General features: G+C 61.1%; 1 protein-coding gene and 1 long non-coding RNA gene across 5 annotated transcripts; one reads left to right on the top strand and one right to left on the bottom strand.

The window, feature by feature from the left end:
• Positions 1–126: 126 nt before the first annotated feature.
• EFNA1 (ephrin A1) lies at positions 127–5,912 on the bottom strand. Of its 2 annotated transcripts, none has more exons than XM_086694789.1 (5): positions 5,713–5,912; positions 2,404–2,699; positions 1,373–1,438; positions 1,154–1,204; positions 127–980 (listed from the first exon to the last, which is right to left on the bottom strand). In XM_086694789.1, the coding sequence occupies exons 1-5, from the start codon at positions 5,802–5,804 to the stop codon at positions 868–870; spliced, it is 618 nt and encodes a 205-aa protein (XP_086550915.1). In that variant the 5' UTR covers positions 5,805–5,912; the 3' UTR covers positions 127–867. The 2 variants fall into 2 exon arrangements, with proteins under 2 accessions (XP_086550915.1, XP_086550916.1); XM_086694790.1 differs by lacking the exon at positions 5,713–5,912 and adding an exon at positions 3,000–3,250.
• Positions 5,913–8,086: 2,174 nt separating this feature from the next.
• LOC147572185 (uncharacterized) lies at positions 8,087–11,926 on the top strand. Of its 3 annotated transcripts, none has more exons than XR_015246441.1 (4): positions 8,087–8,654; positions 10,544–10,673; positions 11,051–11,304; positions 11,711–11,926. It is a non-coding gene; the product is annotated as an uncharacterized LOC147572185 (long non-coding RNA). The 3 variants fall into 3 exon arrangements; XR_015246440.1 differs by having other exon boundaries at positions 10,544–10,727; XR_015246439.1 differs by having other exon boundaries at positions 10,544–11,304.
• Positions 11,927–23,135: the final 11,209 nt, after the last annotated feature.

Raw genomic sequence — 23,135 nt, 5'->3', positions numbered from 1 at the left:
GGATGGGAAGAACTTCCAGAGTGGGGTGCAGCCCGGAGCCCCAGAAAATCCTCAGACGGGGAAGCACCCCACCCTCTGGTGATGGTAGGGGGGTCCTAAGTTAGGATGGAGGAGCAGAGAAGTATGTCCAAATAAACACGTTGTTTTATTATTTGTATAAAAAAAGTCCAGTTGTAGAAATCACAGACACACATCAAGTTTATATACAGATCCTGTCCACGTGGGCCCTGCCCCTACACCTAAACTCTAGACACAGGTTGGCACAGCCCCCCTGCTGGCACAGCTCTGCGGAGTGCTACCCTCAGATGGGAGAGGACGGGACGCAGTGCCTGGCTGCAGCCCTCTCCCCGGCAGCTCCAAAGACTTCCGGAAGTCTTGGGGAGATGCTGGATCAGCCCAAGCGCGCTGCCTCTCCCCTCTCTGGTTCCCAGGCATGAAACTGTCTCACACTCCTCCTGCAGCCAGTGCCTCTGGGCATCCTGGCTCTCTCTGGAGGGGCATCTTTGCCAAGCTCAGTGTCCATGTGTATGACCGCAGGCTCCCTCCAGCTTGGCCTTCTCAAGAGGCCACATCTTGCACAGCTTGTTCCTTTGGCTCAAGGGCAGAAATGGTGGGGGAAGGCCTATCCCCACTCCCCTGTCCATCCCTCGAGGTGGAGGCAGTGATGGCACTACCAGGCTTGCCGACCCCCTTTGGGTTGAAACTCTTGATACCCGTTTTGAGGCCGCTGGATGGCAGCTTGTGCATGTGGTGGGAATGGTTCCCAGGAGGACTGGGGCCGTGGGAGGGGTCCCCGAACAGGTGAGGGTGCCCATCCTGCCTCCTCGGCCCAGTTCTACATCCTCAGGCCAGGTGTGGCCTATGTCTTCATGGGGTTTGCAGCAGCAGGAGCGGCAGAAGCAGCACAGCCCAGGCAAGTGGGAAGAGGCGGGGGGCAGCGCTGTGCCCGATGCTGTGTAGGACCTGTACCTCTGGGTCATCTGCAAGATGAGAGGGCGGAAGCCCCCAAGGTGAGTGGCCCTACTGCTGGCTCTGGCCCTCAGCTCAGCACGGTTTCCCCAGCCCCTGCCTGGCAAGGAAGCCACGTCCTGTACCCAACCTCTTTAAGCAGACCCCCTCTGTGCCCCAGGCCCAATTTTCTCTGGCTGCGTACCTGCTGGAAGTCTCTTCTCCTGTGGATTGACATGGGCCTGAGGACTGGGAGCTGAAAGGCAAGGGTGGTAGTGGGTCAGGTGCCATGCCGGGGTGGGGGGGCGGGGCTCACGGGCGGCGGCCGGCTGGGCCGTTGGTGGCACTTCCCTGCCATCCGGCTCACTAGCCCAGGATCAGCAAAGAGGTGCGGGAAGGAGGCCCACAGGGCTCTGACACTCACTGATTTTGCCACTGACGATCACCTTCAACCTCAAGCACTGGTCTTCCTGGTGGTGGATGGGTTTGGCTGCAAGATAAACCCACAGAGTGTTAAGGGAGGAACCTCTGTTGGAAGAAATCACAAGTGCAAACTTCTCCACCTCTTTTTTCCCCGGCCCCGCTCATTCGAGCCCCTCGCTTCCCACTCATCTTTCATTCCCACCTTCCTTCCTTTGCCCGCTTTCTGCTTCCTGCTTCCTGCTTCCTGCTCAACCTCCCATTGTCTGGGATGACCCTTGGCTTTGGAGGCAGTGCTAAAAGGAGCACGGCCTTTCCCTCACCGCTCCCAGCCTGGAGTTGGCCGAGGCCTTCACGATATGCTCCCCTGCCTGATATTCTCCCTGTCCAGGCCCCAGTGACAAGGCGAGGCCCGGATCCATTCTACACACAGCTGATTTTCTAACTCCTGAATCCACCAGCGCCTCTCCAGCGCCTTCGGCAGAGTCCAAACTCCTTAGCACTTCCTAGGCCGCCGTGACATGTGGTGTGTGCCCTGTCCCCTCCACCCCTCCAAGCTCACCTCTCCCCACGTGCAGTGTCCCTCCTACTTCAGACTCGACCATATGGCGTTCCCTGAAGATGTCCTGCACCCATTGCACATGTCCCCTCGTGCCCGGCCAACTCCTCGGCTTGTCCTAAGCTCTTGGGTCCTCATCCCCAGGAACCCTTCTCTGAGTCTCCTGAGCCTGGCAGGTACCCAGGTCGTTTTCCCAAGGCCCCTGTGCCCATATCTTCATCGTTCTAACGGTCCGTTCACCTATGTGTGTTGCTTTCCAGCCTTCCGGGCTACAGGGACCCTGCAGTGTTTTATTGATCTCTGTGCCTGTGGTGCCAGGCAGAGTGCCCAGTACACAGAAGCTCATACCACGTGTGTAACGTGAGTGGATTAAAAACAATTCAGGATCGGAAGGGCCGTGTGTGGCTTCATACTGAGCACGTGCGTCACACCTGCTGCGTCCCTGTGTGGCCCGTGCGCGCGCCCGGGGGACTCACAGATGTAGTAGTAGCTGTGTCCCTCTTTGAACTCCTTGCCCAGGGTGAAGGGCGTGAAGCGCTGGAACTTCTCCGACAGCTTCTCCGGGCCGTGCCTGGCGCTCGGCTGGTTGCACTGCCAGCGGACCTGGTCCCTGGACTGGGGTTGGCACAGCTGGTACTGCTCACGCTCCACCAGATACAGGGTGTACCGCTCCATGGCGGCGGCCGCCACAGTGTCGTCCTCGTAATGCGGGCAGATGATGTCCAGGTAGTCATTGAGCCGGACGTGTACTGTGTAGTCCTCGCTCCGGAACCTGTTCCCGGAGCGCGAGGCAACAGACGGTCACTCAGAGGCCAGGCTCCAGGCCAGAGCCGCGGGCCTGCGAGGGTCTACCTGGCCCCCCACGGAGATTTCTGAACAGCCTCAACTCCCAGTATTTTCTGACCTTGACCTCTTCAGTGTCTTCTCACCATCTTCGAACGTGCCACCCCCCTCACTGCGTCCGTCCTCTAAATTGCATCCGCCTGGCATCCTTCAGGTGCCCGACCACTTCCCGTAACCCCCGGGGGTTTGCCCAAGGAAGGGCTTCTGAGTGTGTCCTTAGCTCACTCACCACTTCCCCAAATCTGTGCTCCCGGCTGCTCTTCTCCATCCCCGCCTGGGACCCAGCCCGCGACGCCCTCCCATCCGGAGAGCCGCGCTCAGCCCCAGCACAGCTGCGGCGGGGCCGCCCGCGCCCTCGCCCGTGCCCCCGGGGCGCGTTCACACTCGTCGGCTTCACTTCCGCCCCCGGCACACCAGGCCGGCACACACTCCCGGATCCGCCACTCTAGCGCCTCCTTGTCCGCTCCTCCCAAAGCATCCCAGGCCTCCCCGTCCATCGCCAAAGCCACGCTCGCACCTCCGCGGAAGGAGCTCCAGAAACGCTGGAGCTCTCGGCCCGGCGGAGGCCGCCCCAGGTGCGGCCAGCGCCCTCCCCGGGGCCCCTGCGGCTCCGGCCCGGCTCCGCCCTCCGGCCCCAGACACCTGGCTCCAGGCGCCGCGGGGCGGGGTCCTCCCACCCGCCCCCCCCCTCCCCTCCCCGAGCCGGTCGGCCCCTCCGGATTCCCCCGGCGCGGCCGGCCGCCAACCCGCTTCAAACCCGGGCCCCGGCACGGGTGGGGGAGGGGCAAGAGCTCGGCCGAGCGGCCTGGTCGGGGTGGGGGTGGGGGTGGCACCCCCTGCCCGGTCGGCGGGCGCCCTCGGAGGCCCGGCCTGGGGGCGGTGAGCACCCGGGCCCCTCCCCCACCGGGGAGGGGGAGGAGGAGAGCGCCAGTGAGGGAGAGGCTTTTAAAATTCCTCTCTGGAGAGATAAACATAGAAGCCATTTCAGAACAGGTATTTCAGCTCTGGGCCTGGCGTCTTTCCCCCATTCCCGTGACGGGCACTGACTCATTCCTCTTCCACCTCCGCCACCCGCCCCAGCACTCCTGAGAACCTGTGAAAATCTACCCGGTCAGAGGCGGCCGGCCCCCAGGACCTCAGGGCCAGGGCTTGCCCCGGGCACAGTCCTCCAGGCCCGGGAAGCCGGCGCCGGCCCCTCCAGCGCCCAGGAGCCCAGCGCCCGGCTCGCAGCAGCCCCGCCCTCCCGCCCGGGGCCTGGAGATCCCGCTCCGGCCCACCGCCCTGAGTCACCCAAGCCAGCCCCACACCCACCCAGCTCAGGGCCACCTCGTCTGTGCCTGCCAGCCGGGCCTGGCTCGGCCCCTGTGCACTCCACTCTGGCTGGTTTCTCTTTAGTCCTGGGTATGGGAGGGTGTATGTGTGTGTGTGTGTGTGTGTGTGTGTGTGTGGCCAGATGGACAGGGCAGAAGCTGTGCTTGGTGGGGACACCCATTATTCCCCTCCTGGGGGTCCAATCTGTTCCACTTAGCACTCCTTCGACTCTGGCTCTCCGTCTGGGAAAGGGGGGCAAGCGGCGTCAGGGAAGGCGGGGAGGGGGGGCAAGGAAGAGGCTCCTTCCTGAAAGAGAGGAAACCTGGGAGCTTGGGAACGGAAAAGGCCAGGGTCCCCCCCTCCCAACTCATGGCTTCCTGTCCCCTCCTCCTCCTTCAGCCAACACCTGGCATGGGCATAAACAGGGACTTTGCTCTCTCCCACTAGGGCGAGACTGGGTCAAGGAAGTACAGAGCAGGCAGGTGGGAGCAGCAGCGGGTGGGGAGGGCCGACATTAGGGCTGCCCCTGATGCCGAAGGGCAAGAGGGCATTGCCTCCTGGGCTTGGCAGCAGCTGGCAGTTCCCTCCTGCCCCACAAGCCACAGCCTCCAGACCCCCCACCAGGCAGCACTGCCACAGGGTCAGAGGAAGCTGGCACCACGGGTTTCTCAAGCGGAGTGGGGGGCGGGCATGCAAGGGCTGGGGGTGGCCAAGCTGAGCGTTTATCCTGACCGGAGCTGCCCAGCCCTCCTCCCCCTGCTCCGCCCTACCCACCTCTGGTGTTTTCCCACAAATATTGTTCCCGTAACTTCAGAAAACTCAAGGGCAAGAACAAAGGGTCCAATAGGGCTTCTCCCTCCCAGGGCCATTTGCCTCCTAGCCCTAAACCTGCCCAGGATGAGTTAACTCCTTCCTGCCCAGAGCCCCAAGTAACCCTTTTAACCCCTTCCATTCCTTCTGAACCTTTCCCATGACCTGCCTCCTCCCATCTCTTAATCTCATAAACAGGTGACTCCCTCAGCCTACTACACAAGGCATGCGCCCCACTCACGCCACCTCAAAGGATCCCTTGTGTGTGGAGGGGAGCTTTCCAGGGTCATCCTAAATACGGAGTGCACAAGCTTGAAGCCAGAAGGCCAGGCCCCTCCTGAGGGGTCCTTCCAGGATCACAGTGAACATTCTGCTTACTCCCCATGTCACATCAGGCACCTATCTGTGTGGGCAGACGTCCAAGCGACAAGAGGCACAGAGGCTTTTGCCGTGGAAGGGCCTAGAACGAGAGCCGTCGGCGCCAGGGAGGGTGGTCCAGGCTGGAGGCAGGAAGTGTTCAGCAAGGGTCCCTCACTTCAGAGTTAACAGGGGGCCAGGGGGGTGGAAAGGAAGGGCAGAGAGAACCCAGTGCAAGTAACTGGCAGGCAGGCTCCTGCCCAGGGCTGGGGTACTCCTAGTTATGTCCCAGTTACCGGGGAGAAGCGAGGGGAAGAAACTCCACGGGATCCCTCCCGCCTCTGGTCACGGCCCCAAGACTCAGGTCAGGGACTGGCCGGGACAGTTAACCGGGCCACGGTGGGGGTGGGGGTGGGCAGTGCCAGCCGGGCGCCCGGGCTGCCGGGCGGAGACTCGGGGCTTACTTGGGGTTTGAACTGTTCCAGAAGACGGTGTGGCGGTCAGCAGCGGCCAGACTGCAGCACAGGCCCAAGAGCGGGGCCCAGAGGAACTCCATAGCGGGGGGCCTGGCCAGGCCGGGCAAGGACGAGGGGCTCCTCGGGGTCCGGGTTCCCGCGGGCTGTCTCGGCGGCGCAGTCGGCACCGCGCACAGCTCTGGCCCCTCCGCCCGGCGACTCCGCCTTTTGGGCCGGCGCCGCCCGCCACCCCGCCCCGCCCCGCCCCCGCCCCCGCCCCGCCCCGCCCGGCGCGCGGCTGCCCCGGGGCTTGGGGGCTGGGAGGTGGAGGAGGGGAGGGGAGGGAGGGGAGGGAGGGCAGGGGAGCGGAGCGGGACTCGCGCCTCGGCCGCCACGAAGGTGCCGTGTGCCGCGAGTCCGCTCGCCTGTGGGTGTGCGTGCGGGCCCGCGGGCCGTGCGGGGCGCTCGGTGGCGCGCGGGAGAAGGGCTCCCACGGCACGTGCAGGACTGCGAGCGCGCGGCGCGGGACCCTGTCGGGCTGCGCCGCGCGCGGGTCCTGCGGGGCGCGAGGTCGCGGACAGGACCCGCGCCTTCCCCGAGCCCAGCACACCCAGGCTCGGGCGCGCGCGATCCCACTCCCCTCCCACCCGCCTTTCCCGGACTCCGCGCTCGGCTGCTCCTCCCTACACACGCGGCTGTTTGTTTTTGTTGGGTTTGTCAATGTTGTCTTTGTTCGCGAGATGGTGTCATCGCCTGGATGCCGGGAATAAAGTGCGACCCTGTGTGATCGGGTGTGTAACGTGTGCGGCTGGGGCCAAGGGCGCCCCTGCCCATCTCCGCCAGTGACAGGGAGGGACACCCGGGCTCCTGGGTCCCAGGGGCGCCCTCTCTTGTTTCTAGTTGGCCAAAGGGCACTACTGACGTGTTCGTGAGTGCGCGCGCGCGCGTGTGCGCCAACACACGTGTGTGCCGTGCGAACGGGCTTTGGATACGGACTGTGAGAATGTGGGCATTCCCAAAGTGTGACAAACCGCAAGCCCGCATGTGCATCTGGCACGCGTCAATACGTGTGATGGCGCGCGAGTGTGAAGGCATCTGTGGGTAGCTCCGCAGCCGTGTGTGCAGCTCCGGCGTGAGTGTGCAAATGTTAGTGAACCGCGTGTGAAGAGAGGCGGCCGTGGGGAGGGGCGGGGGCTTGCACGGCGGGCCCCTCCCCCTCGCCCGGCGCCCGGCCCCGCCGGACTCGGCCCCCCGGGGCCCTTGTCCCCGCCGGGATCTGCCGCCGGCCGGAGCAGGGCTGGCGCCAGGGCGGGCAGGTGTTTGCTGAGGCTCGAGTGCGCGTCCGGGGCGGGGGGCCCGACGCTGCGTGCCTGCGCGCCTTTGGCGGCTCCCGCGTGTGACTGCGGGGCTGTGTGCGCGCGCGGCTGGCGTTGCGAGCGTGTGCGCCTCCCCGGCCGGCCCGTCCCCGCCGCCGCGCGTCGCGGGAAGCCGGCTCCCGGCCGGCTCGGACGCAGCTCCGGGGTTCCGAGGCCGTTTCAGCCTCTTCTTTTACGGCCGGGCCTGGCGACAGCGCCTGTAATTACGCGGGGCCGGGACGCCGCGGCCAGTCCGGCGCTGGCCCCGCCGGGGAGGAGCCTGGGGCGGGGAGAGCCGGGCCCGCCTCCTCCTCCCACCCCCCACCCCGCTCCCCCGCCCCGACGGCCGCAGGCGGCGGGAGGCGAGACCCCCCGCGCGGACCGTAAACACTTCGCGAGCGTAGCCGCGTGGCTCTGCGTACGCCCCGCCCCCGCCCCGGGCGGCGGCCCAGCCCCGCGGCTGCAGACGTGCAGCGCGTCGCTGCTGCGGGGCCGAAGTCCACCCGCCCGCCCGCCCGCCGGCCCCCCCGGCGGCGCCTCCGGCGCGCTTGGCTCACCTGGGAGGACCCCTGGGAGGAGCCCTGGGTGTGGGCCTCCCGCGTGCCCCCGGCGAGGGCAGCCGGCCCCTGCCCGGTGCCCCCGAGCACCGAAGCTGCGCGAGCGCGGGCTTTGCCAGTCCCCCGCGGCGTCGGCAGCGCCTCGCCGGGCACCCGGCACACGTGGCACACAGTCACTACGTGTGTGCGGAGAGAGGGGAGTCCCCGCCACGGGAGATGCGGCCCTTCTGCGGACTCCCGGCTCTGAAAAGCAGCCCGGGGAGGGGGAGGGGCGGCGGCTCTGCAGAGACGGTGGCCCAGGTTGCTCACCGCCGGGGCCGGGCCGGGAACGTGTGGGGTCCCTGCGCCGCGCCGCCCGGCCGGGCAGGTTCGGGCGAGCTCAGCCCAGCCCGGCGGGGCCACGTCCGTTCGCGCTCTGCGCGCGTCTAGGGCTGGGGCGGGGCGGGGGCGAGCCGGCTGGAGAAGGGCGGGGGGCCTTCCCGGCTCGGCGCTGTCCCCAACATTCCCACTCCAGGTTGTGGTCCCTGCACTGTTCGATCCATGTATTGTGCGTCGGGGGTCGCTTGTCAGACCTGGAGGGGCGCTCAGGGGCCGGGCGTTGTTATGGGCACCGAGGGTGACGGTGGGGCTAAGACAGAACCCCTGCTCTCGGGAAGCTCCTGGACCAGTAGGGGATACAGACGAGCCACCGTTCGTACAGGCTGGCTAGTTTGCTGTAGGTGCTGTGGCCCAGGCGGCAGTCCCGCCGCGCCGTGCCCCTCGCCCGCCCCGCCACCCCTAGAGCCGCCGCGACGCCTGCTGGACCGAGAGGGGGGCTGCAGGCACTGTGCGATCCAGACGCAGACCACACCGGGCACTTCCGCTCTGAGACTCGGCTTCCTCCGGTCCCCTCCCCGTCCCAGCCCCAGTCTGCCCAGGCGGCGCTCCTCTGGGCTCCTGCTTTGGACTACCTCTCACCGCTGACTTATGCGTCTGTGTTGGCTCTCGGCACTGCCACCCCCAGGCAAACATCTGGGCTCAGTGGCGGGAGCTGTCTGAGGTGGCTGGCTGTCTGTCTGTCTGGGAAATTCCCCTAGTGAGTCCTTTGTGGGAATTCCCGAGGGACAGGGTTAGCCTTCCGAGTGCCCTAGGAGAGCCCGGCCTGTGGGAGACGGGGCGCTGCCCTCCTGCGGGCGCCAGTCTCCCCGTCTGGACCAGGCAGAGAGTGATTGCCACTCCCTCGCCCAGCGCCCTGTGGTTGGAGGTGGGGAAGGCCAGGGCCAGTGTCCTGGGGCACTGTCTAACCCCAGCAGCCCCTGAGGGCATCTCTGGGCAATGGGGTGAGGTGGGAGGGGATTCCCTGGTAAGTCCTGGGCCCAGAGCAGCCTCTGCTCTGTGTTCTTTTGGAGAATACAGCGTATATTTCCCACTTTATTAGTGACGTGAGCAGTTTTTCAAAAGTGGGAAAGTAGAGAACAGGAGTACAGAGGGGTGGGGCCTGCCAGCCGCCCCTGGGCTGACACCTTTGTCCCTTGCCTGCCAGCCTTTTGCTTGAGGTTTTGTTTGCTTGCTGTTAGACAGTGTGATAAGTATGACTCATTTCTGCTGTGTCCTTCTTTTTGCCTTTTAACTTCCATCTTATACTCTTTGTAAACAGCATTTTTAATGGCAGCGTAAGTGTCTCTCAGAATGCAGAGATGCAGAAATAAATAACAGCATCCACACGCACACACTCAAGCACTCCTCAGTTGCTAAGCAAGGCTGATTGCTTCTGGGAACTTACAAACAACCCTGACATTGACTTTCAGTCAGCAAGCATGTATGGAGCGCCCGCTCTGGTCTGGGCCCTGGTTTAGGGCTGGGGGCTTCGTGCAGGACAGTAGGCGAGGGGCTCACATGGTAGATGAACTCGACCTCTGCTCCCTTCGATTTTGGAGAATTTTCATGCTGCCGCATGGAAGCCAGATTCTTCTGACCACTGGTCCAGTCCTCTCCCTGAGGGCGCAGGTGGCCAGAACCTGGTGGATGTGTCCCCTGGGGATTTTCCAACTCCAGAGGGGGGCCAGGCTCAGAGAGAAGGTGGAATTCTTCCCCTGGGAGTCCCCTCGGGGAAGAGGAGGTGGGGCAGGACGGGGCGTAGGAGGTAGTCGGGGCCTGGGCAGTGCTAAGAAGGATGGGATCCTGGCTTCTGCACAGAAAGCAGAAACACCAGGAGGCATTGTGTACAGGTGCCTCTTGCACCAAAAACTGACTAATCACTCCTGTCACTGTCCTGGGAGGCCCTGGGGACTCTGAGGTATAGCCTTGCCCTAAAGTAATCTAGTCTCTGGGCAAATACGGAATTAGAATATAAGATAAGAGTTATAATAGAGGCATAAGAGACAACAGGCTGTGGGCTCAGCGAGGAAGGAATGTTTACTTGGGATGAGGGGGCCTTCACAGAGGAGGGGATACTTGAAATGGGTTTTGGAAGGTGAGTAGGCATCCACATTGAGAGAGGAGGGAGCAGGCAGAGGGGTGGGAGGCTGTGCAGGAGCACTCCGAGGGAGCTACAAGTACAGAATGGGTCTGGGGGGTGTGACAGGAGGTGAGAGCAGGAGGTGGTTTGGGGGCCACGTTGCCAAGGTCATTGAGTCCAGGCTTGGGATTTTGACATCGTTCTGTGGCTCACTGATACTTGAATAGAGCACTAGGATTTGTATTTTAGAATGTGGGTCAAGGAGGGGGAGCTGGGGGGGGGGTGGCTAGCTCCCGTGGGAGTGTGCGGGGCCGGGGGACGGGTTAGACGTTGCTGGAGGAGAGCCGAGCCCCAGGCACGGGCAGGGAGGAGGCTGGGGGTGGGGGGGGGCAGAAACGCCGCTTCTGCGTAGGGAATGCAGGACAGGAACAGACCTGGGGGGCAAACCAAGTACCGGTTTAAACAGGAGGTTTATGTTTCCCGAAGCACAGAGCGCTCTGGAAGCTGGATGGCCGCTCATCCGTGTGGTCATGGAGCCAGTGCCCTCTGCTTGTCCACTTTGCCACCCTCAGCACCCTGGTCACAAGGTGGTGGCCTCGGCCACAGAGCTACATGCCCGCGGTGGGAGGGGTGGGGGTGTGAGGTCTTCTCCTTTTAAAGGCCTCTTTTTATCTGGTAAGGAAATCTTTTCTAGCAACTTCCTAGACCGATTAGCCTCAGGGGAAAAAACTGGCTCAGTGTTCAGGGCCCCGACCTACACCTTCCAGGGAGGGGAAGGGACGCTCTGTCTGGGGCTGGGGCCCACCTCCCCCACATGGGGCCTACTCTGCTCCCAGTAGAAACCTGTTAGCCTGGGGGAGGGGTGGGCACCGAACAGAGCCCCGTGCCCACTCTGGGACTTCCACGGGAGGGTCCCAGAGGGCAGCCAGAGGGGGGTGGTCTGGAGCTCGGGAGGGGTGGGGTGCTTTGGGACATCGTGGTGAGCCTCGAGTGTCTAGGCAGGGAAGAAGAGACTGCTGGATGTAGGGCTAGGAGTCCCTCTGAGACGGAAGCGAAAGGGCCCCACCAAAACTGCCTCTGCTCTTGCTAGGACCCTCCCCCACACCTTACATGCGCCTCCGGGAAGAGCGCATATCCTCCGGTGAAGGTCAAGGGGTCAGTGACCTCTTCCAGCACAGCAGTCAGCGCCTAAGGAGTGATGGGCAGGATCACGGTTTCCAAGACCACCGACTCCCCCAGACCCCAGGCCAAGGTGAGACTCACTCTCCTCTCCTTCCCGTGTCTCCTGGATGCTCTGTTCCTGTCTACTCTCTCTGTCTCTAATGAGCTCTGTTCTCACTTCCTCTCAGCTCAAGTTTGAGCCCTGCGGCATGAAGCCACGACCCTCTGGGCCGCTCCTGTGGGGCCCCCCCTCTGTGTCCTGGAACCCAGTCGGTGGGGGTGGGGGGAGGTCCCTGCTCCCAGCTCCCCAGCCTCGGGGCCCCCAGCGTGGACAGGCCCGTGCAGGTCGCAGGAGAGCATTCGCCGGACAGGCCCATCAACCTCCTTTCCACTGCTGGCCGGAAGCTTTCACCGTGACATAGTTGGTACAAGGGCAGGACCTTAGGTGCTTTTATCTCAAAAGTGTTCCTTTTACACACTTTTTTTTCTGATTGCAGAAGGACTAGAGGATCAGCGCAGAAAACGTGGAGAAGCACAGAGGTGACAGCGCCCTCGGGAGCGGGCCCAGCCGGCCCCTTCCCCACAGCTCGGCAGGTTTTATGGCGAATGTCTTTGTGAGGCTGCGGTTTAATGCCCGTGTTACGGCCAGCTCGGAACCCCTTGCGTTTGTGTAACATTTTACGACCTTCCAGTGTGTTCGGCTGCGTATTTTATCACGTGCCATTTCATCTTTACAGACTCCTCACGTTGTGAGGTAGGCACAGGCAGGAATTGGGCCCCCACTGACCAGGCGAGGAAACCCGGGCGGGGAGAGGGGACGGAATCAGAGCTCACATGGGCACGCCGTGTGTGGCTGCCTCCTCCCTTCCGCACCTCGCTGCCTGCCTGCCCCGGCTGTGAAGGAAGGGCCTTGGCACCCAGTGCCGATTTGCTGTGGGCCAACGGAGGCAAGTGGACGGAAGGGGTGGAGAGGGGAGCTCCTTGGCACCAAAGCCCCTGGGCGGGGGCGGTGGGGGGGGGGAGGAGAGGGGACCCCAGGGGGCTTGTGGGACAGGCCGAGGAGACACAGAGCTCCAGGGCTCAGCCCACCCTGGCCGGTCCCTGCAGTACAGCTTACCTCCCACACCACCCACATTTCCGGAGGCTGGTTTGTGTGCCAGGCACTTCCGGGGAGGCCGGTAATGACCTGCGAGCAGGACAGAGCAGGAGAGACGGGGCGCCCCAGCTTTAGAAACGAGAACACTCTTTAACCTCTCTGAGCCCCGGTACAGGTGCTGGGGGGCCCCAGGAACACAGGCACTGGTCCTACGGGGCAGTCCTTGGTGGACTCCTCAGGAGCACGGCTGCCCAGAGCCCTGAGGTTCATGGGGTGCAGACGAGTGGGGGGAGTCCCCAGGTAGGAATGGTGGGCAAGGGCATTCCATGCCCTGAGGGATGGGACAGACCGCTCTTCCCTGAGCTGTGGGTGTGCCAGGAAGGACTTGGGGGGTCTGTGCCTCCAAGCCTGCTCTTCCCCTCCAGGCCTCTCACCGCCCCCCCTCCCCCATGGGCTGGACATCATCACCTTCACTAGTTGCGGGTCCTGGGGGAGCTGGGTCTCACGGAGGAGGAGGGACTGGCTAAGAAAAGGTGGGGGAGGGGCACACAGCCCGGTTGGGTGCAGGGCGGGCAGGAGCGTACAGAGCTGATGTGCAAGGCGGGTGTGTAAGTGCTGTGGGACCTGGCAGGGAAACTCCCCTCGGGCGTGAGTCCCTGTGTCAGGGAGGAGTCAGGTGGGACAGACATCCCGGAGGGGGCCTTTTACAGCAGTCGTTTACAGGGAGGCTGGCTTCCCATGGGCCGCGGACGGGATGTTCAGACGTTCAGATTGGGCCTCAGAGACAAGCGGGTGGGTTGTATTCTTTGGGGAGCCATAGGCTGAGGGAAGGCAGAGCCCAGAGAAGGTTTGGAGACTCCAGTGTGGGGAGGGGCGAGGTGTCCCAGGAATAATAATCAGCTCACGATCCAGAACCTTCTGGGTGCCGGGCTCCTTTGAAGCTCATTGTGCGCATTAATGTGCATCATCTTCACGAGCACCATATGGGGCGGGTAGCTGTAGCGACCTCACTTTACCGATGGGCAAAGCTGGCAGTGCAGAGAAGTTAATGACTCCCCTGAGGTCACACAGCTAGTAGGTGGTGAAGCCGGAATCTGAACCGAGGCAGTTGGCTTGGGAGTCCTGCTGTGACCACTGTCCCGTCCGGCCGTTCTGGTGGCTGCTCCCAGAAAAGGTCGATGAATACTGGTCTAAGGTGCGGGCCACTGGGGACACAGAGATGCGAGGCCATTCTGGAAAGGATCTGTGTGGGATACAGTGGCTGTTAGGATGTGGAGGGAGGGTGGGGCTGTCCGGTCAGCGTTGGGGGCCCAGGCAGGAGGCAGAGCTGTGGAGAAGCCCGCTGGCTCCCTCTCCCAGGCCTTCCCGCTGGGCTCAGTCAGGCAGGCGCTCCACCTGGGGCCCCTGATGCCAAGGAGGGACTCGGGATGTGGGGACTAGAGGACTGGCTTCCTGCTAGGCTGTTCCTGTGGTCTTGGCCGTGTCTCCGGCTGCCCCTCGTACCCTGGTCCCTGCCTGTCACCCAAGGCATGTTCCCGGCCTCTCCATCCATTGTATGAACTACTGAATTTCCTTCCAAAATAAACCTTTTCGGTTTTCAGCGGCCTGGAGTCCGTTTCTATTGTGGAAGCCAGAGGCTGGCCTGCAGGGGAGCTCTCCTTGAACAGGTCAGCTGTGAAGTGCTTGGGGAAAGGTTGAGAAGTTGCACGTTCAGGGCCCGGCTTGGGCAGGGCTCTGAGATAGCAGCCTGGAGGTGGGGCCAGGAACGCGGTTGGAGGCCCTGGAGCCCATCGGGCAGAAGGCAAAGCCGCCTTGCAAGCAGTGCCTGCGGGGAGGGGGAGCCAGGCGGGCATCCAGGAAGGAGGGGACCAGGGAGGCAAATTGCCGGCTTTGGGCTGGCTTCCTAGGACCTTAGTCGTCCCAGAGGAACCCTCCGCCGTTCAAGCAAGAGCCAAGAACGATTCCCGTGTCCTGCTGTGGGCCACCTGCCCATTCCCAAAGCCATCCCTGTGCCTGGGCACTGCCGTGCTGGGTGAGGCTCAGGACACTGGATCACTCCGGACCTGGAGGTGGGCTGGGGGTGAGCAGTCCTACAGGAAAGCTGGGCTTCTGCCCTTGGGAGCAGCACAGGATAGAAGCGGGGCAGGCAAGCGGGTGTCCGTTAGGAGAGCTCGGTGGGTGCGAGGCTTTCAGAGTGCAGGGAGGGACTGTTTCCAGATGGAGAAACGTGGGCCCAGTTGTAGATAAAGAGGAGAGAACCAGTGGGCCCCCCACCCCCCATTCAGGGAGCCTGGAGATGCATAGGGGGAACTGAGGAAGGAGGCCCCAGGAGGAACATGTGGGGATAGCTTTCAAGACAGAGGGTGGGAGTCCAGGTTGGTGAGGGGCACGGCTGTGTTTCAGAGGAGGGGGGGAGGGGAAGAGTGTGGGAGGGAGTGGCCGGGGGCACCTGTCCCCTGGCCACCTGCTTCTCCGGGCCTCACCTGGGCTGAGAGCTTGGGCTTCGGAGGCAGACGGCAAGCTGGGGTCCCAGTTCTGTGACTGCACTAGGTCACTCCCTAGGATGTGACCCTGGGCGCATCACATCTGTGCCTCGGTTTCCTCATTTATGAAATACCAAAGGGTCATGGCGAGGGTTACGTGAGATGATGTACCGAGAAAACAGAGCGCGTGGAAAGCCGGAGAACCTGGCTCGTGAAGAGACCTCAGGACCAGACCAGCTGTTACTGTGGCAACTGTGACTTTACTGCAAAGGCCCCCAGTGACAGTGACGAAGTCCAGTCCACGTGGCTGCCGCTCCTGCCTCCTGACGTGGCCCCCCAGCCCCCCCGTAAGGTCCCCCTCAGACGGGGCTCCTCATCACCTGTCCCAGCTGGCCACTGCTGTTGGGCTGGGGGAAGGTGGGCGGCAGGGACCTCCCTGTCCACCCCCCACCCCCACCGCCTCTGCCGGGCGTCCCGTGCGTCCCAGTTCGGAGTGCTGGCGATCCCAGGTTTCCTTTGCGCTGTTCCCGGGGCCGGACCAAGGGCAGACCCGCCACGTTTTGTGTCGCAGGATGTCCAGTCCTGTCTGAGGACGCGGGCTTTGCCGCCGAGCCCTGGGGGAGCAGGGAGTGTCCTGTGAGGTGTGCCTTCCCGCTGCTGGGTGGTTTTCCTCCTTGGCACACACTCAGCCAGTGGGCTCCCAGGAAGGGTTCTCTTGGCAGAAAGCTTGGGCCCAGCTTGAGAACCACCCTGCCCTGGGCGCGAGCGGCCAAGGGCATCATCGGGCAGGCAGAGGGGGAGGAGGGCTGAGCAGCCCCAGGTGGGGCTGGGTCCCTGGCGCAGGTTAGGGACAAGGCACCTCTCCAACTCTGGGCTACACTCAGTCACCGAGGACCCAGACTCGGAACCGAGGCCCTGGTCAGCCCCTGATCTGCCTTCTGTCCCTGCCATTGAGGAGGCCGAGGACACACCTGAGACCTCCCTCTGTCCCAGCCGCCTCTCCCCCGGCTCCCACGCGGGACTCTCCGCATGTAGACCGCAGCAGCAAATCCCTGCACGCCAGGAGACGCGCCTGGCTTCTCTGTAGGACTGGAGAAGGCGGGCGCCGGGAGAGAACAGCCTCTGACCCCAACCGGGGGCTGCCGTTTCCAGAGCAGGCACATCTAATCACAGTGACCAGAAGCGGGCGAGCGGTTGACTGGGAGAGGGGGGCGCGGATGGGGGTCTGACTGGAAGGGGCAGGAGCCGCTCTCTTGGGAGACTGAAGTGTTGTTTATCCGGACGGGGTGCTGGTCGCCTGGAGGATGTCGAAAGTCCAGCCGGCAACCTGGATCCTGAACACGTGTGAATGTTATTGTGCGTAAGTCGTGCTTTGCCAAAGGTGATACAAAATACAAGGAATAAAAAAAAAAAGAATAAAAAACAAAAAACAAAGAAACAAACAAAAAACCCAAAATACAAGGAATAACGACAGGTTGACTGGACACCCCAGTTTGTGAGCCAGTGACAGGGCTGCGAGTGAAATGGCCCTGGGCCCCCGCGGGTGAGGGCACCGGGTGGGAGGCTGGTTGCCCAGGAGGGGCCCTTCTCACCCGGCTCACTCTGGGTGGCTCCCCACCCCCACCCCCCACCCCCCGGTCGCCACTAGGAGGACAGGGGCCCTTCCTCTGTTGCGCAGCCGCCCCGACCCTGGGGACCGCTGGCCGCCTGGTCGGGAGGCTCTTTCCCTGGGTGTTTCCCCACACAGGCCGCCCGGGCCGTGCAGGGTCTGTCCTGGGCTGTGTGTGTGGCTACCGGAGCACCTATAAAGTAAACACGACTGAGAAGGCCAGTGACCGCAGAAGACACAGATGAAATGAAAAAAAAAAAAAAAAATCAAAATAAACAAAACCTCCCAAACTCACCCCACGCCTCACACCGAAAAGCCCAGAGCCCCGAGCTGGGTGGGATAAAGAGGGGGCCTGTTTGGGTGATATTTATATAAAGGGCTTGGTTCCTCCCTCGGGCGAGTAAAGCAAGTTGTAAAATTTGAAGGCACATTTTAAAATTGTTTAAAATCCTCCAAATGCGTTTCCTGTCTGGCGCTGCGTATGGGGAGCTGGTAACCCGTGTGCCTGTGTGGCCCGGAGCGCGGGTTAACGAGGGAGTTTAGAGGCAGTGATGCGGAGGGGCCGGCCGACTCCGGCCGCCAGAGAAGGAGCCCGTTGTTGGCCCGGCATGTGTTCCCAGGGCTGGAATGTGCGGGAAGGGCCTCGGGACTTGGGAGGGTGGTTTAGTCTGGGAAATTAGCATCTTTGTAAAAGCCACCGTACTTATAAATCATCAGTTAAAGGCCCGTAGGGGTCATAATGCAGGTGTGTGATTTTTACTTCTGAAGCGAGCGGGCGTGATAATATTTGACAACACGTAATAATTAGGATACTGCGTGTACATTTGATAAGTTAGATGATGATTGGGATGACCCTCCTGCGTCATGGCTCCTTTCCACCTTTGCTGACACTTCCCTCTCTCAGTCTCTCTCTCTGCCTGGGCCACCGTCAAACTGAGACCTCCCGGTGGCTCAGCACCACCTCCCCACGTTGTGCATGAAGGACTCCCTCCGCTGGGCCCCCTTGACATTTTTCCTTTTTTTTTTTTTTTTTTTTTTAAGTGTTTATTTTCGAGAGGGAGCCGGTTGGAGGAGGTGGGTAGAGAGAGGGGGACGGAGGATCTGAAGCCAGAGAGCCCGATGCGGGGCTCGAACTCACAAACCGTGAGATCATGACCTGAGCCAAAGTCGGACACTCAACCGACAGAACCACCCAGGGGCCCCGACATTTCGTCTTTAGCAAAGTTCACTGTGTCCTTTCCCTTCTGAAATTCAACTGAATTTGTGTCTGTTGCCGTCACATGCCCTGTGGGGACCAGAGCTGGGTCTTAGCGGTGCCTCCCTTTCAGCTCCGTGCCCAGAGAGGGCTCTTGGTTCATATCTGTTGAATTAAACTGTTTTTTTCTTTAAAAAAATTTTTTTTAATGTTTTATTTACTTTTGAGAGAGAGAGAGAGACAGAGCACGAGCAGGGGAGGGGCAGAGAGGGAGACACAGAATCGGAAGCAGGCTCCAGGCTCTGAGCTGTCCCCACAGAGCCCGACGCGGGGCTCGAACTCATAAGCTACGAGGTCATGACCTGAGCCGAAGTTGGAGGCTTAACCGACAGAGCCACCCAGGGGCCCCAGTTTTGCTATACTTTAATGTTTTCTTTCTAGTTTTTTTAATGTTTATTTATTTTTGAGAGAGACAGACACAGTGTGACTGGGGGGAGGGGCAGAGAGAGGGAGACACAGAATCCGAAGCAGGCTCTGGGCTCCCAGCGGTCAGCACAGAGCCCGACGCGGGGCTCGAACCCACGAACTGGGAGATCATGACCTGGGCCGAAGTCCGATGCTCAACCGAGCCACCCAGGCGCCCCTAAACTGTTTTTTTTTTTCTTAACGGGATTACTGGGCAGACCTAATTTGGTAACAGCCATCACACTTTAAGATATATTTTTAAATTTCATTGTCCTCGAGCCCTGCCTCGATGGAATATAGATGTAATTGTGCTGAATTTAGAATTAGTGGAGTTCAAGGTATAGTTTGAAGACCATCTGGTTTTGTTTGATTGTAGTTCTGAAACACAATGTCTAGCTCATGTGGAAACCCCTTGGGGACAGCATTTGTGGGGGGCAAGGTGACCTGTGGTAGATCTTCGTCATGACCTTCCGTGGCACCTGACGGATGAAGGGCGTTTCTCTCCGCACCCGCGCCCTCTTCTTTGTGCTGGTCGCGGGGTCAGATAGGGCGGAGCCCCACACCGAGCAGGGAAGGAACATTCGATTCACGTGAGTGCCCCAGACGCAGCCTGGTTCGGCGCAAGCGTTAGAGGGAGTGGCAGTGTGGCAGGCTAGGTGTGGCGGTCAACTCTCGGAAAGAAACAACCCCAACAACAACAGCTGATGATGGTCGGCGGCCGGCCGAGAGGCTGTGTTGGAGCAGAATTCCCGGGACAGGGCCCGCCCCGCGTGGGTTGCACGTGAAGGTGGCGTTCGTGTCCTTTTCCTTGGTTTCCCTGCTGCCCCAGGGAGACGCGGTGCCTGGAAGCCAGGAAGGCTGGGGGTTTAAACATGAGGCAGCAGCGGTCCTGGGTCTCGGTTCCCTCAACTGTGACAATGTGAAGAATAAGGCAGTGTCAGCCTGCTTGCCTGTCCCTGTTCCCCCCTCGGCCTGGCAGATCCCCTCCTCCTCCTCCCCTGCCTCCCGGCCATGCAAGCCGCCCTCTCTTCACGTTCAGGCTTTCCGGATTTAGCAAATGAAAATAGGGCATCCCCAGTTAAATCTGAATTTCAGATAAACAGTGAATACTGTTTCAGTCGGAGTAAGACCCAGACAATATTTGGGGCACACTTCTACTGAAGTATTCATTTTAATCTGAGCTTCAGACTCAGCGGGGGGTTCTGTCATTGAAACTGACAGCTCAGTTAAGTCCCACTTCTCCACGGAGCCGCCCTGGTGAACTTCGTGCAGCTCTGAACTCCTGTAGCCTTAGTGACTCTCACACTTGACCGACATCTGGGAAGTACCACCACCTTGATCTATCTGTTATCAATAAGTCTGACCACCTGTTGAGCTCCCGTGATGTGACGTGCCAGGCACGTAGGAACTTTGCACAACCTGTCGTGCTATCCCTCACGGTAACCTCATCAGGCTGGAATCCGTGTCCCCGTAGAGGCCCAAAGAGGGAGGACGGCCCCGGTGGATGCACGGTGACATCGGGCTGCAGGCCTGAGGGTGCGGGACGGGATCCTGAACCCTGCACTGCCGCTCCCGGCGGGACAGGGACGGGGTCTGACGCCGACCGTCTCTGCTGGTGCCTGGCTGACAGCGGCCCGTGTCTGTTGAGAAGAGTGATGCTCCAAGGGAAGAGTATCAGGATCGATTTGGGGACCAGGGGACAGATCTGTATCCAGAATCCTAAACAATGTGACGAAGATAGGGGTTTGGGGACAGGATCATGAAGTTTCTACACTTCCAGCAACTTCTAAAGTGCTGTTTGCTTTCGTGTGTGGATAAATGCATTGCTGTTTGTGGAGTATTGTGACACTCGTCCCTGAGCAAAGTCCTCTCTGACGCGGCCCATAGGGTGTGGGACACGCGGGCGGACGTGGCGTGTGGCAGGCAGCTGGGGAGCCCCGGGCTCAGTGTTCCTGGGGCTCAAGTTTGGGAATCGACTGAAGGGCGCTGTGGTCGTAGAGGAGAGGGTGTCGGGCACAGCCACGCAGCGGTTTCGGAGAGAGAATCTCCTTGGATGCTCTTTCCCCACGGGACCGGGTGGGGGGGCGTGCGCAGGCGCAGGCTTGCGGACCCAGAGTGGAGGCCCAGCCCCCGCTGCTGTCCGGGTCTCCCGGGTCAGGTCAAGGTCATTCCCCGCACTCGGCCTGGAAGTTAGACACACGCCCTAGGCCCAGGTGCAGCTGGTTCCCATGACGGAGGGAGGGGGAGGGAGGTGGGGGCAGCACTGCGCAGGCTCCTGAGCCTCGGGCAGCGCCTGCACCCCTGCCTGGCTGGCCGCCTCTTCTTCCTCATCCCCCCCTTTGTCTAGTTTTAATTTTTTTTAACATATATTTTTGAGAGACAGGGACAGACAGAATGTGAGCAGGGGAGGGGTTGAGAGAGAGGGGGGCACAGAATCTGAAACAGGCTCCAGGCTCCGAGCTGCCAGCACAGAGCCCTACTCGGGGCTCGAACTCACGAACCGCGAGATCATGACCTGAGCCGAAGTTGGACGCTCAACTGACTGGGCCATCCAGGCACTGCCCCCGTCCCTTTTGTCTATTTTTATTCCCGTTCGAATGTATGTGTCCAGGGGAGCTGGCTTTGTAAGGAGGTGGGGCGAGCGGGCTCAGCAGGTGGGGATCAGGCTTCACCCCCACCCCGGAGTTAGAAGCCTTTCCAGGCTCGGGATCCTCAGCTCTTTCCACGGTGACACTCAGACCCTGTCCTTCAAGAGACTCCGGGGAACATGGGGCTTAATCGTGGGTCTATTTCTCAAAGCCACAGCACAGTGAGTGCGAATCGAATCGTGATACGGTAATAGTGTGGCTCCCCCAGGAGGATACCGGGGACCACCTGACTGAGAGGCTGAGGGGGGAGTGGGGCCCATATCCGGAGGGGAACAGGCGCTAAGGTGGGTGCCTGCAAAGTGAGGTCTTGCCGACAGGGAGGCCGCTGGCTCCCCAGAACCAGGGAGGGCTCAGGAGTCGGGAGAGGAAGGCATCCCGGGCCAGGGCTGCCAGCGGGGGCGGGCTTGGGAACGGGGAGCCTAGGGCGGGGGAGCCCCCGGCTCTTTCCTGCACCCCTAGCCGCGAAGCAACGGCACCCCTGCAAACCCCACCCCACGGGAGGCCCCCCGCCCCCTGCCCTGCCGGAGTCCAGCTCCAACGGGTCCGGGGGTTCTCGAAGGATGAACGGTGTCGGCAAAAAAGTGAAAAAAAAAAATAAAGCAGAAACAAAAATGGACACAGACCACAGGAGTGGGTTAGACTGGCCACTTTATTGTGGCAAACGTGGCATTATATTTGCTAGCGATTTCCTTGTAGCGTGCGTCATCTGTGTTTCTCGACATTACCTGATTCTAAAAACATTCCCATGTGTAATCACCCTTTAAGGAATAACATGGTTATTTTCTCATAACGTTTCCTCCCGCCCTTTGCTTATTGATTAATTTCTTACATTATTTTCATGATGTATCTACGTTTATCCATAATCTATAGAGCATTTGCTTTGCTGTTTTCATGAAAGGTCGTCTATCTCTCAACACCTCAAGTGGAACAGTTACGGGGCCATGACCTCTTAGTTGTTTCCCCGAACCGTTTGTGGTTTGGGGAACAAAAGTGTTCGTCTCGGTCCAAGGTGCTAGAAGGGGGCCAAGAGGGCCTTAGGAACCCACGCCTTACACATTCTCAGAGAGACAATGCACCTAGGAACTAATGAACCGTTCTGTACCTTAACCGACTAGGATCAGTCATCATCTGGAATGCCTCCTGGGGGCCAAGTGGGCCTATGGGTTGGAGTAACTTGTGCCCATGGATACACTTCTTTGTTGCAGGAGTGGGGCTTTCAAATCCATTTGCTCCTTCCTTGGCTGGGAAATGTAGGAGGCTATCCTTCCTTTAGGTAGAGGAGTCTTTACAGGGGGTGGCAAGGGCTAAATGCAGGGCCGCACAATTTCCTTGCAGAACCTTATTTTCTTTCCCCAATGGTTCTTTTCCCAGGGGGCCTGTGGAGGGCAATTCCCCAAAAGACAATTCCCCAGGTACTTTTATTAAGGCCAAATTACATAAAAGCGGGAATATAAGAAGCTTCGCTGTCGGTGGGCGGCCTGCGGTCCCGATCCGTCCACCGCCCGGGCCCTGCCATCAGGCTGGTTGGATAGCTCGGCTTCTGGCACTGCCCTGAGCCCCCAAGCTTCCAGAGAGATCATGTCAAGCTCCCTGCTGTAAGCCGCATCTACGCACCGAGGACTCACGTCGGACCTGTACAGTCCCCTAATGTCCACACTTACCGGCCGTCTCCACCCGGATGCCTAACCGGCCCCCCGCACTCAACAACGCCCGACGCCCCCTTGATCTCCCCGCTAAGCCTCCCCCCTGCCTCCCGCCTCCAAAAACGGCACCGAAACAAAACGACAGGGCCGAGGCCCTCGACCTCTTTTCTCTCATCTGTCATCCAGTGCTCAGCAAACCCTGTCAGCCGACCTTCCAGTACGTCCTGAATCCCCCCCAGCTCCACCCCCCAGGCCCCCAGCCACCAACAGCCGGCTCCTGTTCTGTACGCAACAGCCCAGGGAGACTCTTTCTTTTTCAGTTTTTTGAGAGAGAGGGCACAAGTGAGCGAGGGGCAGAGAGAGAGAGAGAGAGAGAGAGAGAGAGAGAATCCCAAGCAGACTCCACAGTCAGTGCAGAACCTGACTCGGGACTCGATCCCACCAACTGTGAGATCATGACCTGAACCGAAACCAGGAGTCGGACGCTTAACTGACCGAGCCCCCGGGCGCCCCACTTAGAGACTTTGTTTGAAAATAATCTCTGCACCCAACGTGGGGCCACTCGAACCCACACCCCTGAGATCAAGAGTCACGCGCTCCATCACTCAGCCAGCCAGGCGCCCCAGAGACTCGTGAATGTAGATTGTATCCTGGGCTCCCGGGGCCAAACCGTCCAGTGGCCCCAGCCACACTAACCATGACACTCAGGTGCTTACTGTGGTCGCCCAGGGCCTGTGCTGTGGGGCCCCTGGCTCCCTCCCTCGCAGGCCAGATCACTTCTAC

Source organism: Puma concolor, chromosome E4 (assembly GCF_028749965.1).
Source record: "Puma concolor isolate L17-30 chromosome E4, mPumCon1.1.hap2, whole genome shotgun sequence".
Taxonomy (NCBI): Eukaryota; Metazoa; Chordata; class Mammalia; order Carnivora; family Felidae; genus Puma; species Puma concolor.
This window is presented reverse-complemented; position numbering and strand designations above follow the sequence as displayed.